This window comes from Pungitius pungitius, chromosome 5 (assembly GCF_949316345.1).
Source record: "Pungitius pungitius chromosome 5, fPunPun2.1, whole genome shotgun sequence".
In the NCBI taxonomy this organism is placed as follows: Eukaryota; Metazoa; Chordata; class Actinopteri; order Perciformes; family Gasterosteidae; genus Pungitius; species Pungitius pungitius.
This window is the reverse complement of record NC_084904.1, coordinates 22,090,472-22,118,446: the sequence shown is the minus strand read 5'-3', so window position 1 is coordinate 22,118,446 and position 27,975 is coordinate 22,090,472. Positions and strand designations below refer to the sequence as shown.

Here is a 27,975-nt window from a genome sequence, read left to right as displayed (position 1 = left end):
GTAAAGAATCAACACACCCCTACGTCACTTCCGGGTTCAACACCGGCGATCAGAATTTCTTTAGGAAACGAAACCGTCGGGAGCAGCGACGGCTCTGATGAGATGGCGTAGGACTTTCAGAGAGTTGTATTAACAGGTGAACATGTGTGTTAACTTATTACAGCTACGATGCCCTATGAAGTTCCATTTATTGCACGCGAGACACACGAGATGACGGTTAAAAAAAAAAAAAGTCGCCGGCCGGTTAGCCACGTTACGCTGACGTTAGCTTCCCTTCATTCATTAACGTGCCGTCAGGTCGGTTGAACTTGGTAAGTAGCCGGGAGCTAGCAGGTCGCCTTACCCAACTACGTAGCTTTTTATTTGCTGTTAAGTCCACTTATTGTGTGCGTTGTCACGATGGTGGCAGTTAGCCTCGGTGCTAAAGCGGTTAACAGGTGGCTACACAGCTTTTCGTTAACAGTGTTAACGTTAGCATTCAACTAGCTGTCCTAGCTAACCTAACGTGAATATATAGCTGCTATTGCTGCTAACTCTGCTTTTAGTTGCTGATCTGTCGCTAAGACGTCACGTAACGTCAAAGGAGAAAAGTCTCTACAGGTTGTGAATTGCTGCCACAGGTATGTGACCATAGCAAAACATTAGACCGGATTAGATGACATTGGTTGTCACTGCACACATTCACAGAGACTACAGCCACCAGCAGGGAGGTAATGTGCAGAATAATGACGAGTAAAGGGTTTGACCTTAGAATATAGCCATGGGCTCTAAAGATTTGTCTTACTGAGGATGGACTTTCACTGCAACATTAATGATGTATGCAACGTGTTCCTTTTGTTCAACACCTGCGCTGAAAGGACCAACACACAGAAACAAATGTGTTTTACTGAAGTTCTTTTGCGCTGCTGTGATCTGGCAGAGAATCCAGAAGCGGGAGAAGCCATGGCCATGGCCCTCGTGCCGCTGGACGAGCTGCAGGTGACGGAGCCGGGCCCCCCGGGGAAGGAGCACACGCTGCCTGCGCTGGTGAGTCTGATTTCAAACACAAAGTGCGATGAGACACTGTCGAAAGCGCGTCATCATGGCGGCTGTTTTCTGCTCCAACGCCAGCACCCGGACAGGAAGGAGGAGCGCTGTTTTTTGCCTTACAAATCGCCGCCGGAAAGCGGCTCCCCCGCCGAGGCGGAGGAGTTCCTTGAACACGCCAAGTTCATCACGGAGGACCTGGAGTGGCTGCTCGCGCTGCCCCACGACAAGTTCTGGTGTCAGGTGGGAGGGGCTTGATGTGCAAACACCCCTCCGGGCTGCTGGAAAGCAAACCAACGACGTCTCTCCTTCGTCCAGGTGGTGTTCGACGAGTCCCTGCAGAGGTGCCTCGACTCGTACCTGCACCACGCTCCGCGCGGCCTCGACCTCGCCGCCCCGGCCTCCTCCCCGGCGGTGGTCGCCGCGCAGCGCGGCGTCCACAGGGCGGTCTTCTTGGCCTTCCTCCGCATGGCCACGCACAAAGAGTCCAAGGTAGGAGCAGCGTCCCAATGTGTGACCTACAGGATCGGTACAGTCAAGGAGTCACAGGCAGGGCTGTTTTGAAGCGGTTGCTTTGTGCTCCTCTTTCACAGGAGAACTTCATCACCCCGGCTGTGTTTGGAGAAATTATCTATGAGAACTTCCTGTTTGACATTCCCAAAATCCTGGATCTGTGCGTGCTCTTTGGAAAGGGCAACAGTCAGCTGCTGCACAAGATGATCGGTGAGCTTTTTATAATCACTCGAGTATTTTGCTGACTTGGATGCAATATATTGTGATTGAAATGTGTAATGAATATTGGGAGTTTTTAATCTTTATTGGCACTCTTTGTTAACTTTTTATTTTTTATTTTTTAGACAACATCTTTACGCAGCAGCCGTCTTACTACATCGACTTGGATGAGACGGTTCCCACTGTGTTGCAGGTGAGATCACATTTTAAGTGTCCATTTAAACGCACACAGATGATGCGTCTTGTTGGTGGTAAAAGTCTTTTCTCACCAGCCTGCAGGTAATAGTTTCCCTCATCTCTGCCTCCTCCAGGTGTTCGACACCATCCTGGATAAGTGTGGTCTCTACTGTGAGGGAGCCACGGCCATGGAGCCCATGAAGCTGAGCTCACACAAACAGCCCACTGCCATGACCATGAGCCAGCAGGTCAGACACACACACACACACACACACACACACACAGGACGCGCTGTAGATTTCTCTGGAATAAAACCCAATGCCGCGCCGTGTTTTCTTTCCTCCCCTCTCTGCGTCCCAGGACCTTGTGGACCTTGTTCTGTACCTGTGTGACTCCACCACCACCATCCACGCCTTCCTGGACATCTTCCCCGCCGCCTGCTCCAGCTTCCACTCCCACGGCTTCCTCGGCAGGTACATGCCCCCCCCCCCCCACACCTTTCGGATAAGAGCTTCCAGGGTTCACGTTTGTTTTTGTCTCCCGGCAGACTGAGCTCGTTCTATGAGAGCGCCGTGCCCGACCTGGAGAAGGCGCTGAGGAAGAGAAACTTTGACGATAAGCGGTGAGCGTCTGATGAATGTGACGCTTAAGAACAAAAGGGCCAAAAGACTGAGACCCCCATCCCTCCTTTTAGAGTTCAGGAGGACCTGTGGAAGAGGCTGTCCCACTCCTGCCGGGAGATAGTGGAGATGGCTCACCTGCTGCTGCACCACACCTGCCTCCAGCCCATCCTGGAGGGGTGAGGCGTCCACGCTGCCAAACGTGCATCTGGTCAGAATCCGCCCCCACCCTCACGCGGGCTCATTGTGCCTTTGTGTTGCTTTCAGGGGGGAAAACACGCAAACGTTTGCAGAGGAACTCCTTCTGCTTTTCACATCGTTTTTACCTGAGAAAAGGTAAAGTTACGAGAGGGTCGGCGCTGAGGCTCTGGGGGGGGAGGGGAGGGCGTGGCCTCTGAATTCTCAGGTCTGCGTTTGTTTTGTTCGTCTCAGGTTCTTGTCGGACTACGACGAGCAGTTCCCCATCGCGGACGACATCAGCCTCCTGCAGCAGGCCCTCCCCGTCATGTATCCTCAACCCGCTCAGAGCCGGGAGCTTAACCCCCCCCCAGAGGAATCTTATCTTATTAAAGAAAGGACTCCTTTGGCTTCATCCCCTCAGCAGCAGACTGTGATTTCTATTGTGGGGGGGTCGTTTCATTTCCTTCACCGCCCGCCTCCCTCAGGGATGAGACCAGGACGTCCTACCTGCTGCAGGGGGTGCAGAGTGCCTGGGACAGCGTGGGGAGGCGGAGTCGGCACCGGGGGGCAGCGGCCCGCGCTGAAGGTGCTGCCTCCGCCTCCTCCGGCTTAGAGCTGCAGGAGGCTCGACCGCCACAAGGAGCAGAGGCCACGCCGGATGCCCCCGGGAAGGGAAACAACGTGAGTTCTGTGACCTTTGATCAGGTCCTTGAGAAGCTGAAACATGTTTGTTTTGAATGTCTAGAGCTGTAGTTACATTATTAACATTATTTATGGCTAAAAAAAAGGAAGCAGCAGCAAACAAAAACAACCTTGGTTTTCACGCAAAGCCGTTGGACACGTCGAAGGCGTCTTCAGTAGATCCCAAACATGCGTAAAGTTGAGGTTACACTGGTGAGTCTCAACAGGAGGTGTGTGTGTGTGTGTGTGTGTGTGTGTGTGTGTGTGTGTGTGTGTGGGGTCAGGTGAGCGAGGCCGAGCAGGAGTCCCTGCTGTCGTGCATCAGGGACCTGCTGCCCGATCTGGGCGAAGGCTTCCTGCTGGCCTGCCTGCGCGAGTACAACTACAGCTCCGAGCTGGTCATCAACAACATCCTGGAGGGGCGGCTCACGCCCGGCCTGGACAGAATGGACCGGGCGGCGCCGAGGTGACCACCGACTCTTGTGATGTTTGTTTATTTCCTGTCATAAAATGTGACAGACATGCAGAACTTTATTAGAAAACCTCCATTTAATGTAAAGAAAAGTCACCTGTTGTTCTTCCGTCCCTTCAGGCCAGTGAAGGAGGAGCTTCCAGATGTTCTGGACGTCCGATCCAACGTGTTTGACGATGACGAGTTTGACGTTTTCCGCAGAGACCAGGTGGACATGTCTCGCGTCTGGAAGGGCAGGAGGTAGGAGCCCGGGCCTCCTCCCATGTTCCATGTCCGCAGCAAACGGCTCGACAAAAGAACCCATTTGTGACTCTGGCAGGAAAGGCGAGAACGCGAGAGAGATGCTGAACGACAAGCAGCACATCGCGGAGCAGAAGGCCCGGTACCTGGCCTACGAGACGGTGGTGGACGAGGTGGTCCTCGAGCCGGGGGAAGACGGCGAGGCGTACGACCCGAACTACGACGACGAGTACGACGACACGTACGACGAGAGCCAAGTGGGAGCCAACGACCTGGATGGAGACAGTCTGCTGAGCAGGAGGTAGATTCGTCGGCCTTAAACACAGGGTTACAGCAGAGGACGCTTTTCTCTATAAAATAATCCAATTTGACAAGATGCTTCTTCACTTAAAACTAAAGTTATTCTGGTTGTGGATGCTGATCTCTCATCGTTGTGTTTTCAGACCTTTCACGGTTCCCCAGATCCTGAGAAAAGTAAACAAACCAGAGCTGGAAGAAGAGGGTGAAGATGACGAAGAGGAAGAGACACTACAGGTACTGATCCCACATTATTATCTAAACGTCTTCAGCAGTAACAGATTCCGATTATGATGTTTGGTCCTTTCTTTTTTCCCCCCACGTGTCCCAGAACAACGTGAACAGGGACCAGTTCGTCCAGGACCCGGCGCTGCTGAGGGAGCGGGCCGAGGCCAGAAGAGCCGCCATGCATCAGAGGAGAGGGTGAGGCTCGGCTGCACCTGGCTCTCCATCCAGGACGTCTACTCACGATGGACACCTTTCCCAGCTGGTTCCGCGGGTAGTAAATGTGTTTTGGTTTTTTTTTTCCCCCGCTCTCAGGTTCCGCCCGGAGCCGCGTCCCAGCAACGTGGTGGGCCAACCCAAGGGCCAGGGCCAGAAGCAGGAGACGGTCCTGGACCGGCGCAAGAAGGAGGCCGCCAAGGGCCGCGGCGCCAACCACAACCGCCGCAACATGGCCGACCGCAAGAGGAACAAAGGCATGATCCCGTCGTGACCTGCTGCCCACTGAGGAGCAACAGCACCCACCACCGGTACCCGGTACCTGGTACCCGGGTCGAGGCGGCGCCTTTGTCCCCAGAGTCAGAAGCCACAGAAGGTTTTGAGTTGTTGATGAAAAGTTGCTTTGATTTGCAGACGAGACCGAACTTCTGCTTTTAGTGATCGGGCCCAAAAGAGGACAAAGAATCAGAACTTTTTATTTTATTGCCAAGTAACAAATCAGTTTATTATTAAGATGTTTCTTTGACATCATCAAACAGACAACATAGGGAAAAAAAGGAAGCAACATCCAGGTTTTTTTTTTAGGTTTTTTTGGAGAGACTTGTGGTTCTTTCTGTAGCTGGAAGAACAATAAACTGACCTGGACATCAGCGCAGACTTGTTGCTCTCTACTCGTCGCGTACGAGTAACGCGTGGCGTTCAGGTGCACGTCGGCCTCCCGGTTCACGCCGCCGCCGCGCTTGTAAGCGATAAATAGCGCGTGCTGCACCGAGGCCTTTACAAAACCTCCAACACGTTGCCATGCACAGACTATTTTCTATGAAGAGAACAGATCTATCGGAGCATTTTGTAACAAAATTAATTTAAAAAAGCACATGAAATTGCTTTTTTGAAGTGAATGTTGCAAAATAAAAACGTGAGTACAACCACACTGGGTTTGACATCCTTTGAGTTTTAAGTCGTCATTGACAAAAATAGCTTCTTCTTTCACAGTACGACGTGTTTGAGACTTGGCTGCACAATTAAATTAAGTCCAATTTGCTTTCTTGCCGGAAGTTAAAAGAATCTAAATATATCCCTCATGTCTATCAATATGAAGCACACATTTCACTGCACCAGGTTATGAGATGAGCTTCTGTTGCATTATTGGAACACATCGACCCTTTTTATAAAACCCAAAAAAAAGCAGACAATGAAATGTTTAAAACTGCAACTAATTCAGCTACTTTAACACCTAAAGTATAAATAAGGAACGTCTGTAGGTTCTGTCGGATAAGGCAAGTTAAGGACAAGTTTAAAAACTAGCTCGGCTCCTTTTTAAATACTAAACCTCCACAACCAGCAGGAAATGGCAAGCAGAGTGTGGACAGGAGATAAATGTTAACAAGTTGGTTATTGACATCATTTGGACCTAAAGGGACCCTTAAAGCTTTGACTGTCCACACAGGAACATGTGACTCAGGTGAATAAAGTGCACAGTAACACGATCCCAGGAAGAAGTACTGCTTTACACACAGTACTCGCGCGGTACCTCACAGTATTGCATTGCTACCACTGTGAGACCCGGCGGAGGGTCAGAGGTCAGAATCCACGTTTGCACCAAAGGTCCAGTTCGCTGGTCGGAGCCGCGGAGGACAGAGGACGGCCGCTAACCGTCCCTGAGGACGCGTCCTGCGGGGCCTCGAGGAGACGAGACGTTCTGATGAAACCGGGCTTCTCGTCACCGGTGAGGTCACAAGGCGCCACGGGACTCGCCGAGGATGCTGCGCTTGCAGAGAGGACAGGTGTGACGCTGCAGCAGCCACGGGTCCACGCAGTCTCTGTGGTACTCGTGACGACACGGCAGCACCCGCAGACACTGAGACGACAACACGGGACACAGCCGGGGGACAGACGTTTTTACCCCTTAGAGGCTGGAATATGTCACATGACCTGTGTGTGTGTGAGAGAGAGAGAGAGAGACCTGGTTGTTGTTGAACGGCTCCAGGCAGACTGCACAGTTGTCCGTCTCCACCGGCTGGGACGGGTCGCACCACGGTTTGGGCTGGCGGTAGGTTTTGGTCTTCAGGGACAACATTGTCTTGAGGACGTCCTGTTTAGGAAGCAGCTGAGGAACGAACCACTTTGAGATTGTGTCCACAGCAAAAGGACTTCACAGGCGTAACATGAGTTGTTCAACATAAACATATACAGTGAGAAACATCTGTATTTACAAGCCAATACAGTATAACATCAATCGGAACTAAATCAGCTAATACATGAAAAAAAAACCTGCACTTCTTCAAAAGTATTTGTATCAAAGTACTATATATTTAGAATGGCCAATGCAGAATAATACGTTCTATTGGATGATTTTTTGCTGCAGCTGGTAAGAATTGAGCTTATTTTCACTACTTCACATTCTACTGGGTAGTTTGTGTATTCTCCACGATCAATAAACTTAAATCCAATGAACAACAATACATCATTTTATTGATAATCTGAACTTGCAACGGAGTAAAAAGTTCAAAAATGAAATCTTTAAGCTGCGGTGTCACCACTACAGAGGCAGGTTACCTCCACGTCTTCGTTCTGCTGCTCCTGGTTCTGCCTGCGAGCCTGAACAATGACCCCGGTGCTGAGGACCAGAGCCACCAGCAGGACGGTGTCCCACAGCTGCTGCAGGTACTTCTGCAGATACACGGGGGAAGAGAACAGTACGTCATCATCATCATCATCAATGAAGTTCTGATTCAGATACTGCCGTGCTTTCGCCCCTCCCACCTGGACCTGGGAGTTGGTCTCTCCCGTGCAGATGAGCCCCTGCCACTCTCCGTAGCGGCCCCCTCTCGAGCGGCCGCAGCTGGACCACAGCGTGAGCGTGGCTCCCTGCCCGGACACACAGCAGCATGCTCAGCGTCAGCCTGTCATCTGTTCACTCACCACTGGGGGGGGCTCTCACCAGGTTGTCCTGCAGGATCGTCTTGTAGGTGATCTTGGCTGTGGCTTGGAGGCCTCTGCAGAGAGGGAAAGGTCACTTGGTGCAGGTTCACGTTGTATTGGAGGGGAAAAGGTGGATGTGAAAGTAGTGAATAGTAAAGCGCTGTGTACCTGAGCAGAGCTCCGATCAGCTTGGTGACATTTTCCGACGTCTGGATCACGATGATGGGCTTCGACAGCACCTGGGACAGATCCATCTGCAACAGCAACGGGTGTTTGGGTCAGAAATATTGTTTTCTCTGTGTTTGTGAAACGAAAGGAGCTGGAGACCGTTTGGGGAGATTTGACCTCGCGGACAGTGTTCTGGTTGAGAGCCAGGATGATGAGTGCAGACGCTCCGAGGACCAGCGCTCGCTTCATCTTTAGCAGAGGGAGGGAGGGGGGGGGGTGTTAAGTTAAGGAACAACATTCACAAACCGCTTTACGGCGGGTTCAATGACTCACTTTATTGACCATCGCGTCTGCGAAGGACTCCTGGTTCCCGGTGGAGGCTTTTTTTTTGTCCTCCACCTCCAGGGGCACCAGCCCGATCCACAGCTCCTGCTCCTTGGTGTCGTCCTCTCCTTCTCCTCCGCTCACCTGCGTCTCCTCGTCCACCTGGACCTGAGGACGAAAGACAAGCTCGACACTCCTTCACTTCAAAAATACTTTAATAAAAAGCTAAATGTGAAAATGACATCTGCGGTTTCCATTAATGACATGTTTGGCATCAAGATGTATATTTTAATATCGTACAGGGGGATCACCTCGTGCAGAACTCTGGGTGAATTATTGGTCTGAAAGAATCGAGGCTAATACTGTGGGCATTTTCTAGATTACAGTAAATGACAGTATTAGTGGTCGCCCTGGTGCTGTCACAGCTCCCATCGTTTTGCCCATAGCGTTGGATTTGATCAACAATCCAGACCAGCAACCGTCCCACGTTGACCCCGAACGACTCACCAGGACCAGCTCTCCCTCAAGCTCGGCCCGGTCCTCGCAGCTCCTGCTGCCGCCGCCGCCGGACTCCACCACCTCCCCCTGGAGCACCGCGCCGACAGCGGGCCGCTGCTCCAGGAAAACCTCCACCAGAGCGACCCGCTCCGCCGCCAGCAGCAGCCCGGGCCACCGCAGCAGGACGAGCGGCAACGTCACCCACAGACGGCCGCAGCAGCGGGCCGGAGCCATGGTGCGATGGAGGAGAGACGGCGTGAGAACGTCAGCCGTTAACCGGCATCTCGCCGCGTCCTGTGGAAGTTGTTTTGTGCCCCAGATGTCTGGCTGTTCCTCGGGATTAACCCCCGCGGAGAATGTAAACAAGAAGCGGGCAGCTTCCGGTCCTAACCGGAAGTAGCGGGATGGCCGTCATCTTGTGTACAAAACGCATTACCAGAAAATTATATAATATCATTTTATAAATAAAATACGTCATTTAAGGAGAAAATACTTCGCAATTATATTGATATACAACACTCGAGCATAGTATGCGATTATTACGTGAACTCAATGTTGCAGTTTTGTCATCGTTGAGATCTACAATCAAAGACTAACGGATCAACGTGAGAGAGTTAACGTCCCGCGCTTCCTGCTTCGCTTTACAGACCCGCTGTAAGCACGAACCCGTTAGAATGCTGCTTCAACGTCTGTTAACACGACGGGGACTTCATTTACACCGTCATATTCTTTCTGATGGATTATTTTTTTCAAAGTGCACTACAGTTAGAGTTTTAGCTCCTGGAGAAACACCAGGTTGACGTCACTCTGTGCACCTTAAGCCACACTTTGCTGCCGACAGGTGGCGCTTTGCTGCCAAAGCGCCACCTGCCGGCAGCAAAGTGTGGCTTAAGGTGCACAGAGTGACGCTTGAGCTTCGCCCCACAAAATGAATGAAACATGAATAAAATGACAGGCTGATCAAATGTCATCAATTACTATAACATGCTCTGCCCATGTCGTGTTTAATAGTGACACAAAACACTGCAGAGATGCTGTTGCGTAAGAAGTTAGTTATAAGGGGGCGGGGCCTCGGTCCGGCTCCTCCTTTTCCCACACTAGTCACGCCCCCGTCATGTAATTCTAGCCGAGTCAGCCCGGTAAAAAGCCGCTGCGAGTGTCGTGTTTACCTTTCCCCCCTCTTTCTCTCTGTCTCCATTTATTCACCTGCAGCCACGTGACAGCGAGGAAAACCGACGCGCTGCGGCCGCGGATGAGCATCAACGGCGAGGAGGAGAATCCGCCCCCCCTCCCGCGGCGACGGTGCCGTTAATTTGACTTTGAAGGAGCTCCGTCCCTCATCGGTCCCTCATCCGTCCCTCATCCGTCCCACACCGGTCCCTCATCCTGCGGCCGCAGCCATGAGCGGAAGAGCCGGAGACCTCAGTCCCAAACAGGCTGAAGCCCTGCAGCAGGTACGGCGAGCTGCTCCGACCCTCCTAGTGAGCTCCAAACCAGGATTCTCTTATGTCATCATCTGTTTGGTAGCGCTCTCTAAGTGAGGCAGCCTCCATAACAGAGGATTAAAAGCTGTATTTCATATAATTGTCAAATAATTCGTTATGAGCCGTGACTGTCGTATTCGTTTTCTTCGTTGTGAATAATAACGATTAATATAAAAATAATAATGGCTTTAAAACCATCACGATGATGTTTTGATAACTTGCTATATACCCTATAAGAGAATAAAAAAACTTAATAAACCCCTTTGTGGAGGATTTCCCTCTCAAACCAACGGCGTATTTTCCACTGAGAATTAACTGAAACAGAGATTCAGTTCTTGAATTAAACGTCATGTTAGTTTATTATAATGTGACATTTTGACATTTCTCAGACTTTCTGCAGATTACTAATCGATGACTCAGTGTTTTTGTTCTCATAAAAAGACGTACTATCAATCAAAGCTAAAGCAGCAGAGGGCAGAGTTCCTGAGGACTTGATTCTTGGTGACAAACTATATTTCAGATGTTCTCTTCTTTAGAGACATTAATTAAGCCTCATCTTAATCTTCTATTAATAAAACCTCTTTTTCGGTGTTATTGCGTTACGTATATTTAGACTACTTTCTATTTAAGCCATTGTAAAGGATTTATTGGCCATTATTATGTGTCATTGCACCCTATAAAACGTTTATTATCACTATATGATACTATTTATTAAGGTTGTACTTTAAGTCCCTGTCCCTCAGTCACGTGTTCATCGATCACGTCCACCTTGCTGGTCTCATGAATCATGTTTTGGACTCTCCACGCCGGTTCTGAAGGTTTGCCGTTCACAAAGCACTAGAGCGGACATCGACCCCCCCATCCAGCCCCTCCGGGAGGAATTTAAGTGTCACAACAATCTCACTAATGATTGAATGGGAGCGATTCCACATCCGGTGGCAGCTGTTGAAGAAGCACATTAGTGCCCGTAATTGTGTAATAACTAAAAATTCACTGGCTGCAGCCTCGTTTGTACTATTTTCTTCTTTTTTTTCGCCAACTGTGATCATATCAAACTGAAGTTTGTTGGTTCAACAACACAAGCTTTGTATGTAAACTTGAGTCAAGCCAAATGATGACTACCAAGAAAATGGTAGATTTCTTCTGCAGCCCCGATGCTGTAGTGGAGTGTCCCCCCCCCCCCCCCACCTGTGCAAAAAACTGCTGTTGAATTTCTCCCAATGCTCCCAGTGCGTGCAAATAATTGGTCACAACGTCACATGTTTCAAACAGAGAAGTGCTGTGCATCTTTAAAGATGAGGGTGAACATTTCCCTGAAGCTCGTATCTTCATCCCGTCTCTCTTCTTCTCTCCTTCTCTCTGGCTGCAGTTTCGAGAGAGGATACAAGACGTTCTTCCTCAACTTCCTGCGCAGCATGACCACTTCCTCTTACGCTGGCTCAGAGGTGAGTTTAGAAACTTTACGTTTTTTTTCCCAACCTGCGCTCTCCCCCCACCCCCCCACCCAAAAAAAACCCGAGCGTCCTGTGTCTTCTCCTTCAGGCTAAGGTTTTAAAATGCTCAGTGTTCACCTGCGTCTTGCTGCCGCTGTGGAAAGCAGAAGCGTCTCTGGTTTGTTTCACGAGGGGATGTGATGCAAAGCATGGCGACACTCTGCGGCGGTTGAGAAAGTCTCACATTGTCCTTCCGCCCAAAGCCACAAGTGGACGACGGAGCGACAGATTATTCAGATTCATATCCTCTTATTCTATCCTTTTTGTGGGGGGGGCGCCTGGCAGCTTGTCGTCTCATTATTTTTTAATTGGTTAATCCAGTTTTAAATCCTCTGATCGGTTATTTCGGTCCACGCTGCGTTCATTTAAATGTTTATTTCAATGGGGATTATTGGTCTGAAGCAACGTGAAACACTGAAAAATGTGTGATATGATAAGAAACAATTCAACACTTTCAGTTTTTCCTCACACGTTCATCTTTGGGCCAGTAAGAGCAGAAAAACTGGTTTTGAACTGGATTCTATTTGGTATGAAAGATGAAAAAGAATCCCCCCGGGTTGAGTTTGAGGTGAATTATGAGGAGGCCTTGTTGGGATTAGCTCTGCCACCGAGGTCCAGCGCTTTGTTTTCCGGACTAATCCAGAGCTGACCGCATTAAAGGCGGATTAAAGACGCATTAAAGAGGCATGGCGGCGGCCCGTCGGACACTCTGAACCCGTCTGATGGAACCCGTCATGCAGGAGAGCGACTTGCTCTCTGTGACGAGGCCTCGCTGAAGGTCACAAACAAACAAGGAGGCTTCTCTAGAGGAAACCACAGGTCCCAGTCCTCCGCCCTGCCGTGGGAACGATGGGCTTGGTGCAGTTAATTGATTTGGAGCCCCCGCGGGGGCACTAATGATCCACCACGTACTAATCTAGATCGGAACAAATGGGTCGACCCGCATTCCCCTCCGCATGTGATCCTAACAACAACAAATAACGTCTTTTACAGGAGAACCGGAGCGCTTTAATAACCACCGACGTCACGGGGCGCAGTGAAAAGGAGCCTTATAGGTCAGGGTGAAGCCCTTTGGTAGACCCCCCCCCCCCAAGAATGTATTATGTCACTTATCAGTTTACGACCTACATGCCCAGAGGAGCAGTTTTATATACACAGAGATATGGAAACGTGAAATATGAGCGTGATGGATCCAGTTGGAACTAGTTCTTGTGAAGAGGAGTCTTGTGCTAAAGGCCATTCGTCATAATCATCATCATCGTCATCATCATCATCATCATCTCCTTCTCCTACTGGGCGTGCTCAGCGCTTATCTCTCATGAGCTCCACTTAAGGAGGAGCATGCAGGCTCTACTGCAGCACTTAAGGGGGGGGGGGGGGGGGGATGTGGGTGGAGCCGAAGCGGCGGCCGTCACTCAAAGTGACCACGCCCCCCCAAACCTTCTCCCTATCAGTCGGGCAACAAGACGCAGCGTTTTGGCCCACGTGCGCTTTTAATCTTTATAAGTTTAAGAGCCCTGTACCGGTGTGAGATAAACCCTCCTCTATCTGCCACCGCATGGACCCTCAAGATAACCCTTAATAGTCCCTCATCCCAGAAGGATCACTGGTTCTGCTATAAAATATTCAGTTGATTGGAGCATAACGCTGACGAGTAACAGAACCCACCCTGTGCTTGTGTAACTAAGTGTGCGTCCTGCTGAAGGTTCAAGTGTAATCCGCTGTGTGTGACTTTACAGCAGCACACGTAATCACCTTCAGACTGCGAGTCCACCGCGTGGTCTTCGTAGGCCGCACCACGGGGCTCTAGTACAAGTACAGAGATTCATCATTTAAAGAGATTTATCTTTCATTTTTACATCCTTTGTATATTTTAATGTGTTCTTAAAGTGTTGCCCCCCCCCCTCTTGTCTAATTGTTGACATTGATTCACACACGTTGTTTCCGTTGACATTTATTCTCTTGTCTTCTTCACACCATCCAACAAGGACTTAATATGCAAAAAATATTTTTTTAAAACTTCTCGTTCAGTTGCACCAATTTGGCACCAAGATTTTGGACTTACTCCAAAAAAAAACAATCCCAGCAGTCATTGATGCTCATTCTGTGTGTGTAGGCTGCACGGCTGAAAGGTTTCTTACTTTTGGGGGTCGGAACTTGGAAATTTCAGTTGGAAAACGAATCGTAACCTCTGAGTGGTTTGGGACGCAGCATTAGCCCCGCCCCCTTGTGTGATATAACATATATCTGGTTTTAATATATATATATATAATATATATATACACATAATATTTACAACATGAACTGTAGAATATAGCATAGCTAGATGTAGCATGTTAGCAGAGGGTACATTTTGGTCCAAAACCACATCTGGTGCATCATCCTCTTTTTCCCTTTCTCTTTCTCTCTCTCTCTCTTTCAGCCAGAAACTTCAACCTCCAGAAGTCTGAGGCGATGCTCCGAAAGGTAACCCGTTCGGCTTCTCGGGGGAAGTTCAAGTTCAACCTGCACGCTCTCGTAGTAATCCTCCATGAGCCTCGTACCGGGTGGAATGCCGAGGAACGAGTGACTAATGTGTGCTGAATGAGCAGAGCAGACTCAGGAGTGGCTGCAGATCAGAGAGGAGACGTTTGGAGACTGAGTCATCATGGCCTGACCAGATAATAAAGAGAATAAAGTATCTTATTACATTCATGTATTATATCCATTATCTAAAGCTCGTACTCGCAAGTCACACTAGTTGTATTTTTTTCAAAAGGCGCCGCCTGCAGCGCTCCGGTTCCTTCACACATTCGTGGTGTTCACATGACAACGCCTTTAATCTGCTGCTACCTGATTCCAGGCCTCCACAGTCCAGTGTGTGTGTGTGTGTGTGTGTGAGAGGAAACCCGTTTGTGTCCTCCCTTCCATTACTGACACACCCGCTTACTGTCCGGTGGTCCAATCGATTTGTTCCTCCTTGGATCGGACCGGCTGGAACCAGTAGACAGACGCATGTTAAACCGCGTGGGAGGGACCTGAAACATCTCCCCCCCCCCACGTTGGTTTGTGTGTTTGAGGTTGTAAGCGTGTGCTGGCATGTATGCGACCCGTCTGAAGCCTCCTAAAGGGGCCTTCAGCAGGGCGGCCTACCTGCCGGGCTCTTGTTGCGTGCTGGTGATGGCGTGAGAAGCCGGTCGCGTTGAGCTCAACGCGCTCCTCCCCCTCTTGTCTTCCAGCATTTGGAGTTCAGGAAGCAGATGAAAGTCGACACAATACTCGCCGACTGGCGCCCCCCAGAGGTGAGGAGACACTCGACCCGGCGACGCGCGGTTGTTAGCGTTGTGTCCTTAAGCCGAGTTGTGCATTCGTTTTTTTTTTTTTTCCCCGCCGCGCAGGTGATCGAGAAGTACCTGTCGGGAGGGATGTGCGGCTACGACCGCGAGGGCAGCCCCGTGTGGTACGACGTCATCGGGCCGGTGGACCCCAAAGGCCTCTTCCTGTCCGCCTCCAAGCAAGACTTCATCAAGTCCAAGATCCGGGACTGCGAGGCGCTGCAGGAGGAGTGTTCCCTGCAGTCCCAGCGGGTAAGAGGGGCGGGTTCTGCTTTTTCCCGCGAAACACGGTGAGAAGGAAGCTCTTTGATTGAAGTGAGATGAGAGACAGCAGCACACACGGCCTCTTGTGAAATGATGCAAACACGTCGGACACTTTGTGTTTTCCACAAATGAAGCAAGTATTTTTCCTGTCTGCATTATCCGATTTAAATTTACCGCCTCAAGAGAAACTTCCCTGATGACTTAGTTGTTATTTTGCTGATATTTTGTTGTTTCTTCAGGTCCATTTTAACTCTATGAACATTGTTTCCATGTCATGGATTCATCACTCGGTTCATTTCATCACACTTTACTATTATTGGTTGACAGAACAAACGCCACATTAAAACCAGCCAACCAATAATGGCCAGCTCCCTTTTCCACATTTATCTGATATGTCTTTAAACATCATTGTTCAATCTCACCATGAAATGATTAAATGAACTTGTCTTTTCCAGCTTGAGAGGAACGTGGAGTCAATCACCATGATCTACGACGTAGAAGGTCTGGGTCTGAAGCACCTGTGGAAGCCTGCTATAGAGACCTATGGAGAGGTAAACACACACACACACACACACACACACACACACACACGCCTCTGAAGAACCAATCAGAGAAGCCGAACCCTTTCAGAGTCCGTGTTCCTCTGTGTCACCAGATCCTCCAGATGTTTGAGGAGAACTACCCAGAAGGCCTGAAGAGGCTGTTTGTCATTAAAGGTGTTCTGCGTCGTATCGCTGTGTCCTGCTTCAGAAGAGCCGCATCCAATCCTTTCAGGTCAAAGGTCGTCACCTCTTACCTTTTCCTCCCGCAGCACCCAAACTCTTCCCCGTGGCCTTCAACCTGGTCAAGCACTTCCTGAGCGAGAACACGAGACAGAAGATCTACATCCTCGGGGGTGAGACGCGCTCACTTTGCAGAACGCTCCGTCACGAGTCCGCAGCACTGTGACCTCTGACCTCTCCGCTGTTGTCGCCGCAGCTAACTGGCAGGAGGTTCTACTGAAGTACATCGACGCGGAGGAGCTGCCGGTCATCTACGGCGGCAAACTGACGGACCCCGACGGAGACCCTCGCTGCCGGACCAAGGTGGGTCAGTGAGAGCCCGCCGCTCACCCGCGGGTGCTGCTTGTGTAGGTGCTGACAGGTGGGCCGACGAGGAGCTGGTGTGGTGCAGATGCTGCATGTCCATCATTCAATGAGATGCAGTCGTGATTCCTGCAGCAGCCGATCGGCCCTCCTGTAACGAAGCAGTTTGCAGCTTTCGGCTTGGCTTTTGATTGACAGGCGGTCTGGCTCCGATACGCGGCTTTTAGAGTCGCCTGGAATAGGTTTCATGCGAGTTCCCCCGCCCCCCCCCCAAAGAGCTGCGCTTTGCCTCCACCCAGAAAGGCGCAGGGGCATGAGAAGGAACCGACGCGGGCATTGGTGGGACGAACAGACGGCTTTCTGGGTAAATTGCCTCCCAGCTGCATCGCCGCTGCGTAGGAAAGGCTTCAGCTCTGAGCTTCAGTAGCCACCTTCTTAGTCAATGGGGGGGAGAAACCTGACGGTGCGTTTGTTTCTGTAGATAAATAATGTGGCCCTGGAAAGATGAGCAACGGGGAGCGAGGGACCCAAGACTCAAGGACTTGAGACGCTGCGCCTCCTCTCTGTGGCTCTCTGGTTCTGCCGCGTGTCCTTTGATCTTTTGGTTTGGTCGTAGCGGCGGAGTCATGTGACACAAGCTGCCGTTTGGGGAGATTAAATCCCTTTCTTCAGCCGGTAGTTAGTCTAGATTAGCATGAAATGCTCCCGTTAGCCTGTGATGTCGTAAGAGGATGTGGTTTTGTTTTAGGGTGCAGCAGGAATTCAATAAAACCTTCTGACATCTGCTCTAGAATCTGTGGCGCCTCCTGCGTCCCACGTGTGAGGTTATTCTCACACTTTCACTTGCAGCTTTTGTCAAATCCGCACGATTTATGTGATTAAAAAAAGAAAAGAAGAAATGCCGGATGAAGACGTTTTCTCTGACGGACAAAAATAATTGTGGGTTCCATTTTTTCTTTCTTCTTTCTGCATCTTTTTGTCTGTGACCAGTTTCCCAATAACTGTTCTGTAACTATCAGATTGGTTTCACTTTGACTTCCCTTTTATAATAACGGCCATCAGGCCTGAAGCAGCAGCTTCACGTTGTTTCTAACACTGAGCTCACTGAGGTCACGGCCCCCTGCTGGCTGCTTCCTGTACTGCACTGGGAACACTGGGTTGGTTTCATGTGAATCTGAATAAACGTTGGAACAGCGAGAACCTTTTATTTATTTATTCATGTACAAAAGTCTGTAGAATGACCAGCATTCATTCAGAGGCACAGTAAGTCACGGCGTTTCTCTCTTCCCTCCACTCTCCTTCCCCCCAGACTTTCAACATTTCCCTAAAACCACCCGTCTGACCCCCCCCCCCTCCCTCCGTGTCTCTAACTCCGCTCCATGCATGTCCTCGGCCGCAGATACACCACGTCGGCCCGGTTCCCCCCTCCTACTACGTGCGGGACCACGTGAAGGTGGACTACGAGCGGTGCATGACCGTCAGCCGGGGCTCCTCCCAGCAGCTGGACTACGAGATCCTGTTCCCGGGCTGCGTCCTCAGGTCGCACTTATCACGATATGACGTGAACTGACGCGGTGAACGCGGCTCCCGCGCTCACCGCGTTTGTTTTTTCCCGCCCCGTCAGGTGGCAGTTTGCCACGGAGGGGGCGGACATCGGCTTCGGGGTGTTCCTGAAGGCCAAGAAGGGCGAGTGGAAGAAAGCCTCCCAGATGCATGAAGTGGTGCTCAGCCAGCGTTACAACTCCCACTTGGTGCCCGAGGACGGATCCCTGACCTGCGAGCGCCCGGGAGTCTGTGAGTAGCCCGACGCTCGCGAGGCTTCCGCCGACCCGGACCCGCCAGGTCGGAGTAGAGTCACCTTCTTCTTCTATGTTGTGTCCCCCCCCCCCACAGACGTCCTGAGGTTCGACAACACCTACAGCATCTTCCAGGCCAAGAGGATCAGCTTCTCCGTCGAGGTCCTGCTGCCGGACCACATGCAGCCCCCGCAGACCAACGGGGCGGGCAAAGACCACGAGCCGGCTGCAGGCGGCGACGGGCGACCGTGACCCGAGGGCCGGACACGCGGAGGTGGGGGGGGGGGAGGGCGCAGGGCGTCGGCAGCGTTTGGACGCCGCTGAGCGTGGCCTGAGAGACTCCAGTTGGACGGGACCCACGTGTGCTGTGCGAGGACGGAGGGACACCCACAGCGTGACCCGTAGCGGGGGGGGGGGGGGGGGGGGGGTCGTTTGTGGCGTCCACACACTTCTGTCCACATGGACCCGCTTCTGTTGGAGCGTTTCATAGTTGCTAGGAGACGTGAGAACGCAGATAGCAAGTGCATCATCTCAACCAATCGGAGGCAAGAGGCTCGTGGCTACTTTGGCCACCGATAGCACAGCACTGGTGCACTGTGGGAAATGTAGGCGCAGGTTGAGGAGGAAGAAGACTGTAAGGAGGCCAAAAGAATACAGCCTCTCTACTTCTCAATGGGGAAGGAGTGCAAAGGTTGATCTTCTAAACGCTTCCTTGTGTGTCAATCGGTGTCGGTTTCACATCGTGTTCTAAAAAGCTACCGAGACAATCGGGTCGGTCGTCCCACAGCGTCTCATGATGCGTCCCAAAGGGAACCGGACGATTAGACGCGGTACAAGAGACACGTTCACCTGGGAAACAGTTTAAATACAGATGTATGAATATGAATATTTACCAAGAGTATCAGCATCAGTTCATTTATGTAAAGTTTGACTCTTCTCTGCTTGATTAGAATCAATGGAAGTTCACATGGAAACTCTTGTATCATTGTTGCTTAACATTAACATTTGTTGCTCATTGGATGTGTCTCTGATTGTCTCATAAACATTACATAAAACATGTATTTCTTCAAAGCTAATTTATTACCAGAGAATAAAAAATATTTCTTAATTACACGTATTTATCAAATATAGGATATAAAGTATTACATTATATTCATGTTGACTTGTTTGCAGTGAACATTAATGAATATATTTGACTCTCAGACGATAACTGGATGTAAATGATGTCAGAATGGAGGATTATTCTCATTATTAATTAAGATGAGTAAATAAAAGGTGTTGACACTTTGCTGGATGTGTCTTTTTTTATTCTTGTCCACCGATGGAAACAGTCAGAGGGGCTTCTGGTTCCTCACTGAGTGAAATGAGCTGGAAGTAAATCTGAAGGAAAGCAGCTCTACAAATGATGACCTTATGAAAAGTGATGCATTGATAAAAATTAAACTACCCAACAGGATGTAAAGAGTTTAAATGAACACAATCATCAACATCTAACAGTAAAATGCTGCATTAATGAAGCAGAAATATTGATCCACAAACTTCATGTAAAACAGACAGGAAACATTTTACTGCACAATGAGGATCTTTCTTGAAGTACATTTGACAGATGATACCTTTACATCAGTAAGGTTTTAAGGGACATGTACTTTTACTGGAGTATTTTCACAGTTCAGTACGAGTACTTTTACTGCAGTAAAGGATGTGAATACTTCCTTCACTGCTGCTCTACAATATCTACAGAACGTTGACGTCAACAGACCAGATCATCACAGCTGAGATTTTCCTCATTAAAATCATTCATTATCATTTTATTGTGTTTGTCCAGATGTCAGGACACATGTTCTCTGAAAGTGGAACAAAGTCCTTCTTGTAACAGAGTGATAATCTTTGCTTCATCAGGAATAGACAATAATATGTAGGTGCAGCTCAGCAGTGTTGGTGCACAGTGTCCCTCACCTCTTGTACGTACTTCTACATCTCATCAACCAACACCAACCCAGAATTAAACAATGAGAGGAGCACAGCATGAGGAATGGAACACAAAGGTGTGGATGAGAATAAAGGATTTTATTCAGTAGAACTCTGGAAACACAACATTAAAGATGCTACAGTTAAACAGCAAATACAGGAAAATGATTTGTGTATTTTTATCATTTGATGAACGATTGCTAAAATAACATCTTCTGAAGGAAGAAAACCATTTATTTATGAAACTGAACATTTTACTATAAAACTAAAGCCTTTTTAATGCAAACCTAACCTTGTTGAAAAACTAGTTTTAGATTTCAAAATAAAATGATCCCAGTAAATCTACTCGTCTGTACTTGAAGGATATTTACAACAAACAAAAAAACCATTCAGAACATTCTGTTTATTTATGCTTTAGTTTCTCTTCTTTCTTTAATTTGAAAATATTTACAGAATACAACAACAAACTATAATCAACCTACTGATGAGTCACTTTGACCTCACCACCTTCACTGAACATCACAGAGAAACATCAGTTCAACAGATCTTGATTTCAGCAGTTTTAGCATCACCAGATTCTCCAATATTAAACCATGGGAAGAGTTTCTCAGTGAAAGTGTCTCTGTGAGTGTAGATGTGAGTCTTGTCTTCAGGGTCGTAGAAGGACACGTCCCCCCTGTCATAGTCCAGCTGGACTCTGATCCTCTGGAGACTCTTCTTCACTCTGACAGTCTGACCACCTCCATCAGTGTATTTTCCACCATCATGATCTAAACACCAGCATCCATCTTTTGGTGAAACACCCGTCTCTCCCTTCCTGTCAAGTGACTCTTTAACCAAACCTACATACCATAGAGGATGGTCTCCCACCTCCACCTCCCAGCTGTGTTTCCCTGAGCTGAAGCCCTCAGAGCCCAGAACTTCTGCATAGTTAGTGAATCTCTCTGGATTATCAGGAAGCTGCTGCTTTGTGGCTCCATGTCTCACACTGGTCAGATCATCAGACAGAGAGAGATTATTCTTTGCAGTGTTTGGGTCCAGAATGACAGGACTGAAGTGGACCTGGTCCTTCATCTTCTCCCAGACTCTGAAGGACAGGTTGCCCAGATGTTTGGCCACATCTATCAGAGCTCCTGAGAGCAGCTGTGGATCTGTCAGTGAGCTCTGGACTCTGGCTCTGGTCTGAGTGGCTTTATAACTGCTGAGGAACGACACCTTGTGTTTCTGCAGGTCTTCTTCAACAGCAGAGATGCTGTCTGACAGAGAGGAGATCTGCTCCTCAATCATCTTCATCTCTCTGCTGATGGTCTTCTCCTTCTGCTCCTCTTCCTCCCTCAGAGCTGCCAGTCTGGACTCCTCTTCCTCTTTCAGGAACTGGTGGAGCTTCTTGAACTCTGCTCTGATCTTCCTCTCTGTGGACACCAGCTGCTTCTTGGAGAATTGAATCACTTTATTGTATGTTTTCTTCACTTGTTGGTGTTTTTTCTTCTTGTCCTGCAGAGACTCCAAGTCAGGTCTCAGCTGGTCCTTCAGGTTCCTCACTGCTTGTTCTAGAGGAACCACCTTGTGACTCTGGTGGAGAGAGAACTCACAGACAGGACACACAGCTTTCTGCTCGTCCACACAGAACCAATAAGGGACTTCTGGATGGTCTTCACACACCACCTCCACCTTCTTCTCTCCTCTTTCCGTCTCAGTTGATCCAGTTTTCTGTCTCCCAGCAAAGGAGTCAGCGAGTCCCTTCAGCGATAAGTTCACTGCTGGTTCATCCGTTGAGGACTTAGTTTTACAAATGGGACAGTTCTTGTTTCCAGCTTGTTCCCAGAATCGCTGCAGGCAGCTTGAACAGAAGCTGTGGCTGCAGCTCAGAGACACGGGATCTCTGAAGGTCTCTGAACAAACATGGCAGCTCAGGGAACTTTCAAAAAGAACAGTATTTTCCGCCATTTGCTCTAAATTATTAAATCTGAGTCCCTCTGAATAACAGATCTGGATGGTTCTTGTGTTTAGTAGAGATATCTCACCCTGTGATGCGTCTCTGGCTCCGTTCAGCAACGAGGAAGCAAATCAGCTTTAAGTTTCACTTCCTCTCCTTTTATTGTGTAAGTAGCTGACATTTCCTTTAGTCACCAGCAGGTGGTGATGTTTGATTTATACTCAGATTTGACAACAACTTTCCACAAGGAATGAGGGAGAACTGTTAATTTAGAAAAAAAGATTTATTTAAAGGTAAAAAAAAGGTAATTTCAGGAAAATTGTAAATAAAATGAAATACAAAAACCTTAGTAGGTGTCATGTGATATTAATTTAAACTTGCTAGTATCTTAGTATTATCAGTATAGTATCTTAATTTTATATTTATGGAAACACCAGGTTAGTGACTTCATGTAGTTAAAGTTTCTGTTTTTATATGTAATCATAGCTTTGTGGATTTGGCCTTATTCATCAATGCTGTTCCAAAGTGAATCATTTTATTGTTCTTTTCCTCTTTGATTTTGTTTCCTGTTATTTAACTTGTGCACTTGTTAAAGTCTGTAGTTGAAAGAGCGTCTACTCCATGTAAAACATGATGATGAAGATGATGATCAGGAGGAGGATGTTGACAGTGATGATGATGATGATGAAGATGCCCCGTGTTGTCGGTGCAGAACGTGGCCCTCACGTAGCTCAGAGAACACGAGGAGCATCGTTGACCATCAGCACCAAGACTGAGTGGATCTTCACTGAGCCTGCAGGTCGCTTTGAGGAAGAGCAGTCGGGTCCAAGTGACCGATGAGAGGCAGCAGAGAGAGAAGGAGCTCCAGCAGGGGGCGCAGTCACACAACGTGAGGCACAGACACACACAGACGGCCCAGTGAGGCTTCTGATGCAGACGCACAACCAGTTGACTTTAGTGTCCAACCTGCAGCAGGTCATCAGCGTAGAAGAAGAGCCAGTAGAAGGAAGTAGAGTGAGGCTCCTTCTCTGGTCTCTGGAGGTCAGTGAGAGCTCTGCTGCTTCCCCTCACATCTTTAGTCACATGAAGCAGGACTGAGATCCACTGGAGCCACTGTGTTCCTCTGAAGCTCCTCCATCTTCTCCCTCCACACAATGCAACATATACAACTATTATTGTGTTTAAAAGTATCGGATCAGATAAAATGTGTTGTGTTTATAATACTTCTACAAATACAAATATGTAATAAACAACAAATCGACATCTTTTGCCAAGATGGACAATCAATGTGAGTAATCACCTCACGCGGCACAACAAGAAGCGTCACATGATCACCTGCATCAGCGGAACAGGGCGGAGTATTGGGACCAGACCTGGAGGCACAGAGGACGTGTGTTTGTGCGCTAACACACACGCACACACACACACACACACACACACACACTGTGTGTTCAGGGTGGGAAACATGAATCTCTGAGTTCAAGTGATTCTACACCTCGATTTAAGTAAATTATATATACAGGAGTTTCATTTGCATTGTCTCAATACAGGTGTGTTTCACAAAGCACAAGGTGGTTGATGCATTAAGGTGTGACCTCCTACAGGTGTGTTTGTTCATGAATGTGAATCCTTTCTTTTTACAGTAGAGTCACTGTTACAGCAGGGCGAGCAGCAATATGCAGCAATAGAAAGGAAGCAGTTACAGACACAACATTTCTTTACACACTTTCCAACAGTCATGAGAGTGTTTTTGGACCTTTTTCAATGTCCCAGTAGAATATTTGGTGTTTGTTCCTGCAGTTGGTAAAGCTTCATATATCTTGACTGTAATAACTGTGTAACTACTCTTGTGTGTATAAACAGGCATCATTTTACACACTTTTATTCTTCTACTTTAAGCTTCAAGCATCCACACTTAGAAATTTCATTCATGACTTTCTAAAATTGTATTATTATTTCTCGTTCACACTTTATTCATTTTTCTAGTCATGGTGAAGCAATACATTCATTCAGATGTTTTCAACTCACCAAACCTGTTCTTCAGGAAAATGACTTTCAGGGCGTTGAGGCCCAGAAACCTGTTTTATTTCCCTGTGGCCACATGTTGAGTCTCATCCACAGTTCACTTATGAACAGTCCACACTGAGAGTCTGCACTTTGTTTCTGGGACCTTTAGACACGTTTGTTGCACTCAGCCTTTATTCCAGACTATTTATGAAATATACGATATAAAGTATTAAATTCATGTCGACTTGTTTGCAGTGAACGTTAATGAACATATTTGACTCTCAGACGATAACTGGATGTAAATGTTGTCAGAATGGAGGATTATTCTCATTATTTATAATAGTAACAGTACTGAGGGACCTGGTTAATCCTGAGGAAAGATAAATCAGGACCTTACCGTTCAAACTGTGTTGATGAATATCTTTTCTCACACGATAAAGAATCAATGAACTCAAATGAACGTTCAGATGAGTGAATAAAAGGAGTCTTTTTTATTCACGTCCCCCGTTGGAAACAGTCAGAGGGGCTTCTGTGTGAACTGTCTGTTCCCTTTGAGCCTCGTCAGTTTGATGGTTGAGCAACGAGCCGGAGAGGAAGAACTGGAACGTGGGGTTCATGAGGTGAGGTCTCCAGCTTCAGCTTCAAGGCTTCATCACCTCATCCAGCCTCACTCAGCACACTGCAGCAGGAGAGCAGACGTTAAGGGACACGTGTGTAACGTGGGTGAACAATATTATTAAATAGTTCCCCTCATTCAGCCATTTTAAACTGACAGCTCAAATCCAGCCTCGGATTCCATCAACACTCCTCAGGACTTCTCCTAACCACCTTTCCTTGACCCTGTGACGTTTTCCACAGAGGTCAAGGAATAGTGTTTAGGAGGTCATTCAAATCCAGACTTCCTTTTTGCTTAGGAAACTTAAGAGACTTCATGTAACCACCAAACCACCAGATCCTTATCGCCGCCCTTCAGGAACTTGGTGTCACAGGATCCGCGCTGTCTCTTCTAACATCTTCTGAAGGAAGAAAACCATTTATTCATGAAACTGAACATTTTACTATAAAACTAAAGCCTTTTTAATGCAAACTTAACGTTTTTATTTTCAAAATAAAATGATCCCAGTAAATCTACTCGTCTGTACTTGAAGGATATTTACAACAAAAACAAATAACATTCAGAACATTCTGTTTATTTATGCTTTAGTTTCTCTTCTTTCTTTAATTTGAAAATATTTACAGAATACAACAACAAACTGTATTAAACGTGCTGATGAGTCACTTTGACCTCACCACCTTCACTGAACATCACAGAGAAACATCAGTTCAACAGATCTTGATTTCAGTAGTTTTATCATCATCAGACTCTCCAATACTAAACCATGAGAAGAGTTTCTCAGTGAAAGTGTCTCTGTGAGTGTAGATGCAAGTCTTGTCTTTAGAGTTGTAGAAGGACACCTTCCCCATGTCATAGTCCAGCTGGACTCTGATCCTCTGGAGACTCTTCTTCACTCTGAGAATCTGACCAGCTCCATTAAAGTATTTACCACTGCGATGACCTAAATACCAGACTCCATCTTTCAGTGTAAAGTCTCTCGGTCCCTTCCTGTTAACTGACTCTTTAACCAAACCTACAAACCAGTAAGGATGGTCTCCCACCTCCACCTCCCAGCTGTGTTTCCCTGAGCTGAAGCCCTCAGAGCCCAGAACTTCTACATACTTAGTGAATCTCTCTGGATTATCAGGAAGCTGCTGGTTTGTGTCTCCATATCTCACACTGGTCAGATCATCAGACAGATAGAGACTGTATTCTGCAGTGTTTGGGTCCAGAATGACAGGACTGAAGTGGACCAGGTCCTTCATCTTCTCCCAGACTCTGAAGGACAGGTTGCCCAGGTGTTTGGCCACATCTATCAGAGCTCCTGAGAGCAGCTGTGGATCTGTCAGTGAGCTCTGGACTCTGGCTCTGGTCTGAGTGGCTTTATAACTGCTGAGGAACGACACCTTGTGTTTCTGCAGGTCTTCTTCAACAGCAGAGATGCTGTCTGACAGAGAGGAGATCTGCTCCTCAATCATCTTCATCTCTCTGCTGATGGTCTTCTCCTTCTGCTCCTCTTCCTCCCTCAGAGCTGCCAGTCTGGACTCCTCTTCCTCTCTCAGGAACTGGTGGAGCTTGTTGAACTCTGCTCTGATCTTCCTCTCTGTGGACACCAGCTGCTTCTTGGAAAGTTCAATCACTTCATTGTATGTTTCCTTCACTTGTTGGTGTTTGTTCTTCTTGTCCTGCAGAGACTCCAAGTCAGGTCTCAGCTGGTCCTTCAGGTTCCTGACTGCTTGTTCTAGAGGAACCACCTTGTGACTCTGGTGGAGAGAGAACTCACAGACAGGACACACAGCTTTCTGCTCGTCCTCACAGAACCAATAAGGGACTTCTGGATGGTCTTCACACACCACCTCCACCTTCTTCTCTCCTCTTTCTGTCTCAGTTGATCCAGTCTTCTGTCTCTCAGCAAAGGAGTCAGCGAGTCCCTTCAGCGTTAAGTTCACTGCTGGTTCATCCGTTGAGGACTTAGTTTTACAAATGGGACAGTTCTTGTTTCCAGCTTGTTCCCAGAATCGCTGCAGGCAGCTTGAACAGAAGCTGTGGCTGCAGCTCAGAGACACGGGATCTCTGAAGGTCTCTGAACAAACATGGCAGCTCAGGTAACTTTCAAAAAGAACAGTATTTTCCGCCATTTGGTCTGAATTATCAAATCTGAGTCCCTCTGGATTACAGATCTGGATGGTTCTTGTGTTTAGTAGAGATATCTCACCCTGTGATGCGTCTCTGGCTCCGTTCAGCAACGAGGAAGCAAATCAGCTTTAAGTTTCACTTTCTCTCCTTTTATTGTGTAAGTAGCTGACATTTCCTTTAGTCACCAGCAGGTGGAGATGTTTGATTTATAATCAGATTTGACAACAACTTTCCACAAGGAATGAGGGAGAACTGTTAATTTAGAAAAAAAGATTCATTTAAGGGTAAAAAAAAGATACATTTTAGGAAAATTGTAAATAAAATGCAATCAAAAAACCTTAGTAGGTGTCATGTGATATTTCTGCAAAGTTGCTAGTATCTTAGTATCATCAGTATAGTATCTCAATTTTATATTCATGGAAACACCAGGTTAGTGACTTCATGTAGTTAAAGTTTCTGTTTTTTTTGGCTTTATTCATCAATGCTGTTCCAAAGTGAATCATTTCATTGCTCTTTTGCTCTTTGATTTTTGTTTCCTGTTATTTAACTTGTGCACTTGTTAAAGTCTGTAGTTGAAAGAGCGTCTACTCCATGTAAAACATGATGATGAAGATGATGATCAGGAGGAGGATGTTGATGATGTGGCTCTAGGAGGAGGTTGACAGTGATGACGATGATGAAGATGCCCCGTGTTGTCGGTGCAGAACGTGGCCCTCACGTAGCTCAGAGAACACGAGGAGCATCGTTGACCATCAGCACCAAGACTGAGTGGAGCTTCACTGAGCCTGCAGGTCGCTTTGAGGAAGAGCCGTCGGGTCCAAGTGACCGATGAGAGGCAGCAGAGAGAGAAGGAGCTCCAGCAGGGGGCGCAGTCACACAACGTGAGGCACAGACACACACAGACGGCCCAGTGAGGCTTCTGATGCAGACGCACAACCAGTTGACTTTAGTGTCCAACCTGCAGCAGGTCATCAGCGTAGAAGAAGAGCCAGTAGAAGGAAGTAGAGTGAGGCTCCTTCTCTGGTCTCTGGAGGTCAGTGAGAGCTCTGCTGCTTCCCCTCACATCTTTAGTCACATGAAGCAGGACTGAGATCCACTGGAGCCACTGTGTTCCTCTGA

The 27,975-nt window shown here is 48.1% G+C and overlaps 5 protein-coding genes across 7 annotated transcripts; 2 read left to right on the top strand and 3 right to left on the bottom strand.

Annotated features, from left to right (window-relative positions):
• Positions 1–5: 5 nt before the first annotated feature.
• ascc2 (activating signal cointegrator 1 complex subunit 2) lies at positions 6–5,809 on the top strand. 2 transcript variants are annotated; one of them, XM_037482246.2, is made up of 19 exons: positions 6–136; positions 920–1,026; positions 1,111–1,269; positions 1,345–1,518; positions 1,620–1,749; positions 1,884–1,951; positions 2,070–2,183; positions 2,296–2,408; positions 2,483–2,557; positions 2,630–2,734; positions 2,823–2,891; positions 2,988–3,062; positions 3,221–3,416; positions 3,701–3,882; positions 4,009–4,128; positions 4,208–4,429; positions 4,572–4,662; positions 4,757–4,848; positions 4,966–5,809. In XM_037482246.2, the coding sequence occupies exons 2-19, from the start codon at positions 943–945 to the stop codon at positions 5,138–5,140; spliced, it is 2,244 nt and encodes a 747-aa protein (XP_037338143.2). In that variant the 5' UTR covers positions 6–136; positions 920–942; the 3' UTR covers positions 5,141–5,809. The 2 variants fall into 2 exon arrangements, with proteins under 2 accessions (XP_037338143.2, XP_037338144.2); XM_037482247.2 differs by lacking the exon at positions 6–136 and adding an exon at positions 143–311.
• rnf215 (ring finger protein 215) lies at positions 5,334–9,585 on the bottom strand. Its single transcript, XM_037482367.2, has 9 exons — positions 8,788–9,585; positions 8,290–8,448; positions 8,134–8,205; positions 7,957–8,042; positions 7,808–7,862; positions 7,630–7,734; positions 7,423–7,536; positions 6,830–6,973; positions 5,334–6,724 (listed from the first exon to the last, which is right to left on the bottom strand). The coding sequence occupies exons 1-9, from the start codon at positions 9,010–9,012 to the stop codon at positions 6,599–6,601; spliced, it is 1,086 nt and encodes a 361-aa protein (XP_037338264.2). The 5' UTR covers positions 9,013–9,585; the 3' UTR covers positions 5,334–6,598.
• Positions 9,586–9,872: 287 nt separating this feature from the next.
• LOC119224886 (SEC14-like protein 2) lies at positions 9,873–18,583 on the top strand. Of its 2 annotated transcripts, none has more exons than XM_037482339.2 (12): positions 9,873–10,232; positions 11,632–11,707; positions 14,178–14,221; positions 14,974–15,036; positions 15,133–15,321; positions 15,789–15,884; positions 15,989–16,049; positions 16,145–16,228; positions 16,312–16,418; positions 17,818–17,957; positions 18,043–18,212; positions 18,312–18,583. In XM_037482339.2, the coding sequence occupies exons 1-12, from the start codon at positions 10,179–10,181 to the stop codon at positions 18,464–18,466; spliced, it is 1,239 nt and encodes a 412-aa protein (XP_037338236.2). In that variant the 5' UTR covers positions 9,873–10,178; the 3' UTR covers positions 18,467–18,583. The 2 variants fall into 2 exon arrangements, with proteins under 2 accessions (XP_037338236.2, XP_037338237.2); XM_037482340.2 differs by lacking the exon at positions 9,873–10,232 and adding an exon at positions 11,318–11,394.
• A 1,553-nt stretch (positions 18,584–20,136) lies between these two features.
• Positions 20,137–22,414, bottom strand: LOC119224875 (zinc-binding protein A33-like). Its single transcript, XM_037482323.2, has one exon. It carries the CDS (start codon positions 22,127–22,129, stop codon positions 20,720–20,722), a length of 1,410 nt encoding a protein of 469 aa, XP_037338220.2. The 5' UTR covers positions 22,130–22,414; the 3' UTR covers positions 20,137–20,719.
• A 2,805-nt stretch (positions 22,415–25,219) lies between these two features.
• LOC134129100 (zinc-binding protein A33-like) lies at positions 25,220–27,076 on the bottom strand. Its single transcript, XM_062562632.1, has one exon. It carries the CDS (start codon positions 26,856–26,858, stop codon positions 25,449–25,451), a length of 1,410 nt encoding a protein of 469 aa, XP_062418616.1. The 5' UTR covers positions 26,859–27,076; the 3' UTR covers positions 25,220–25,448.
• Between the last annotated feature and the right edge of the window lie 899 nt (positions 27,077–27,975).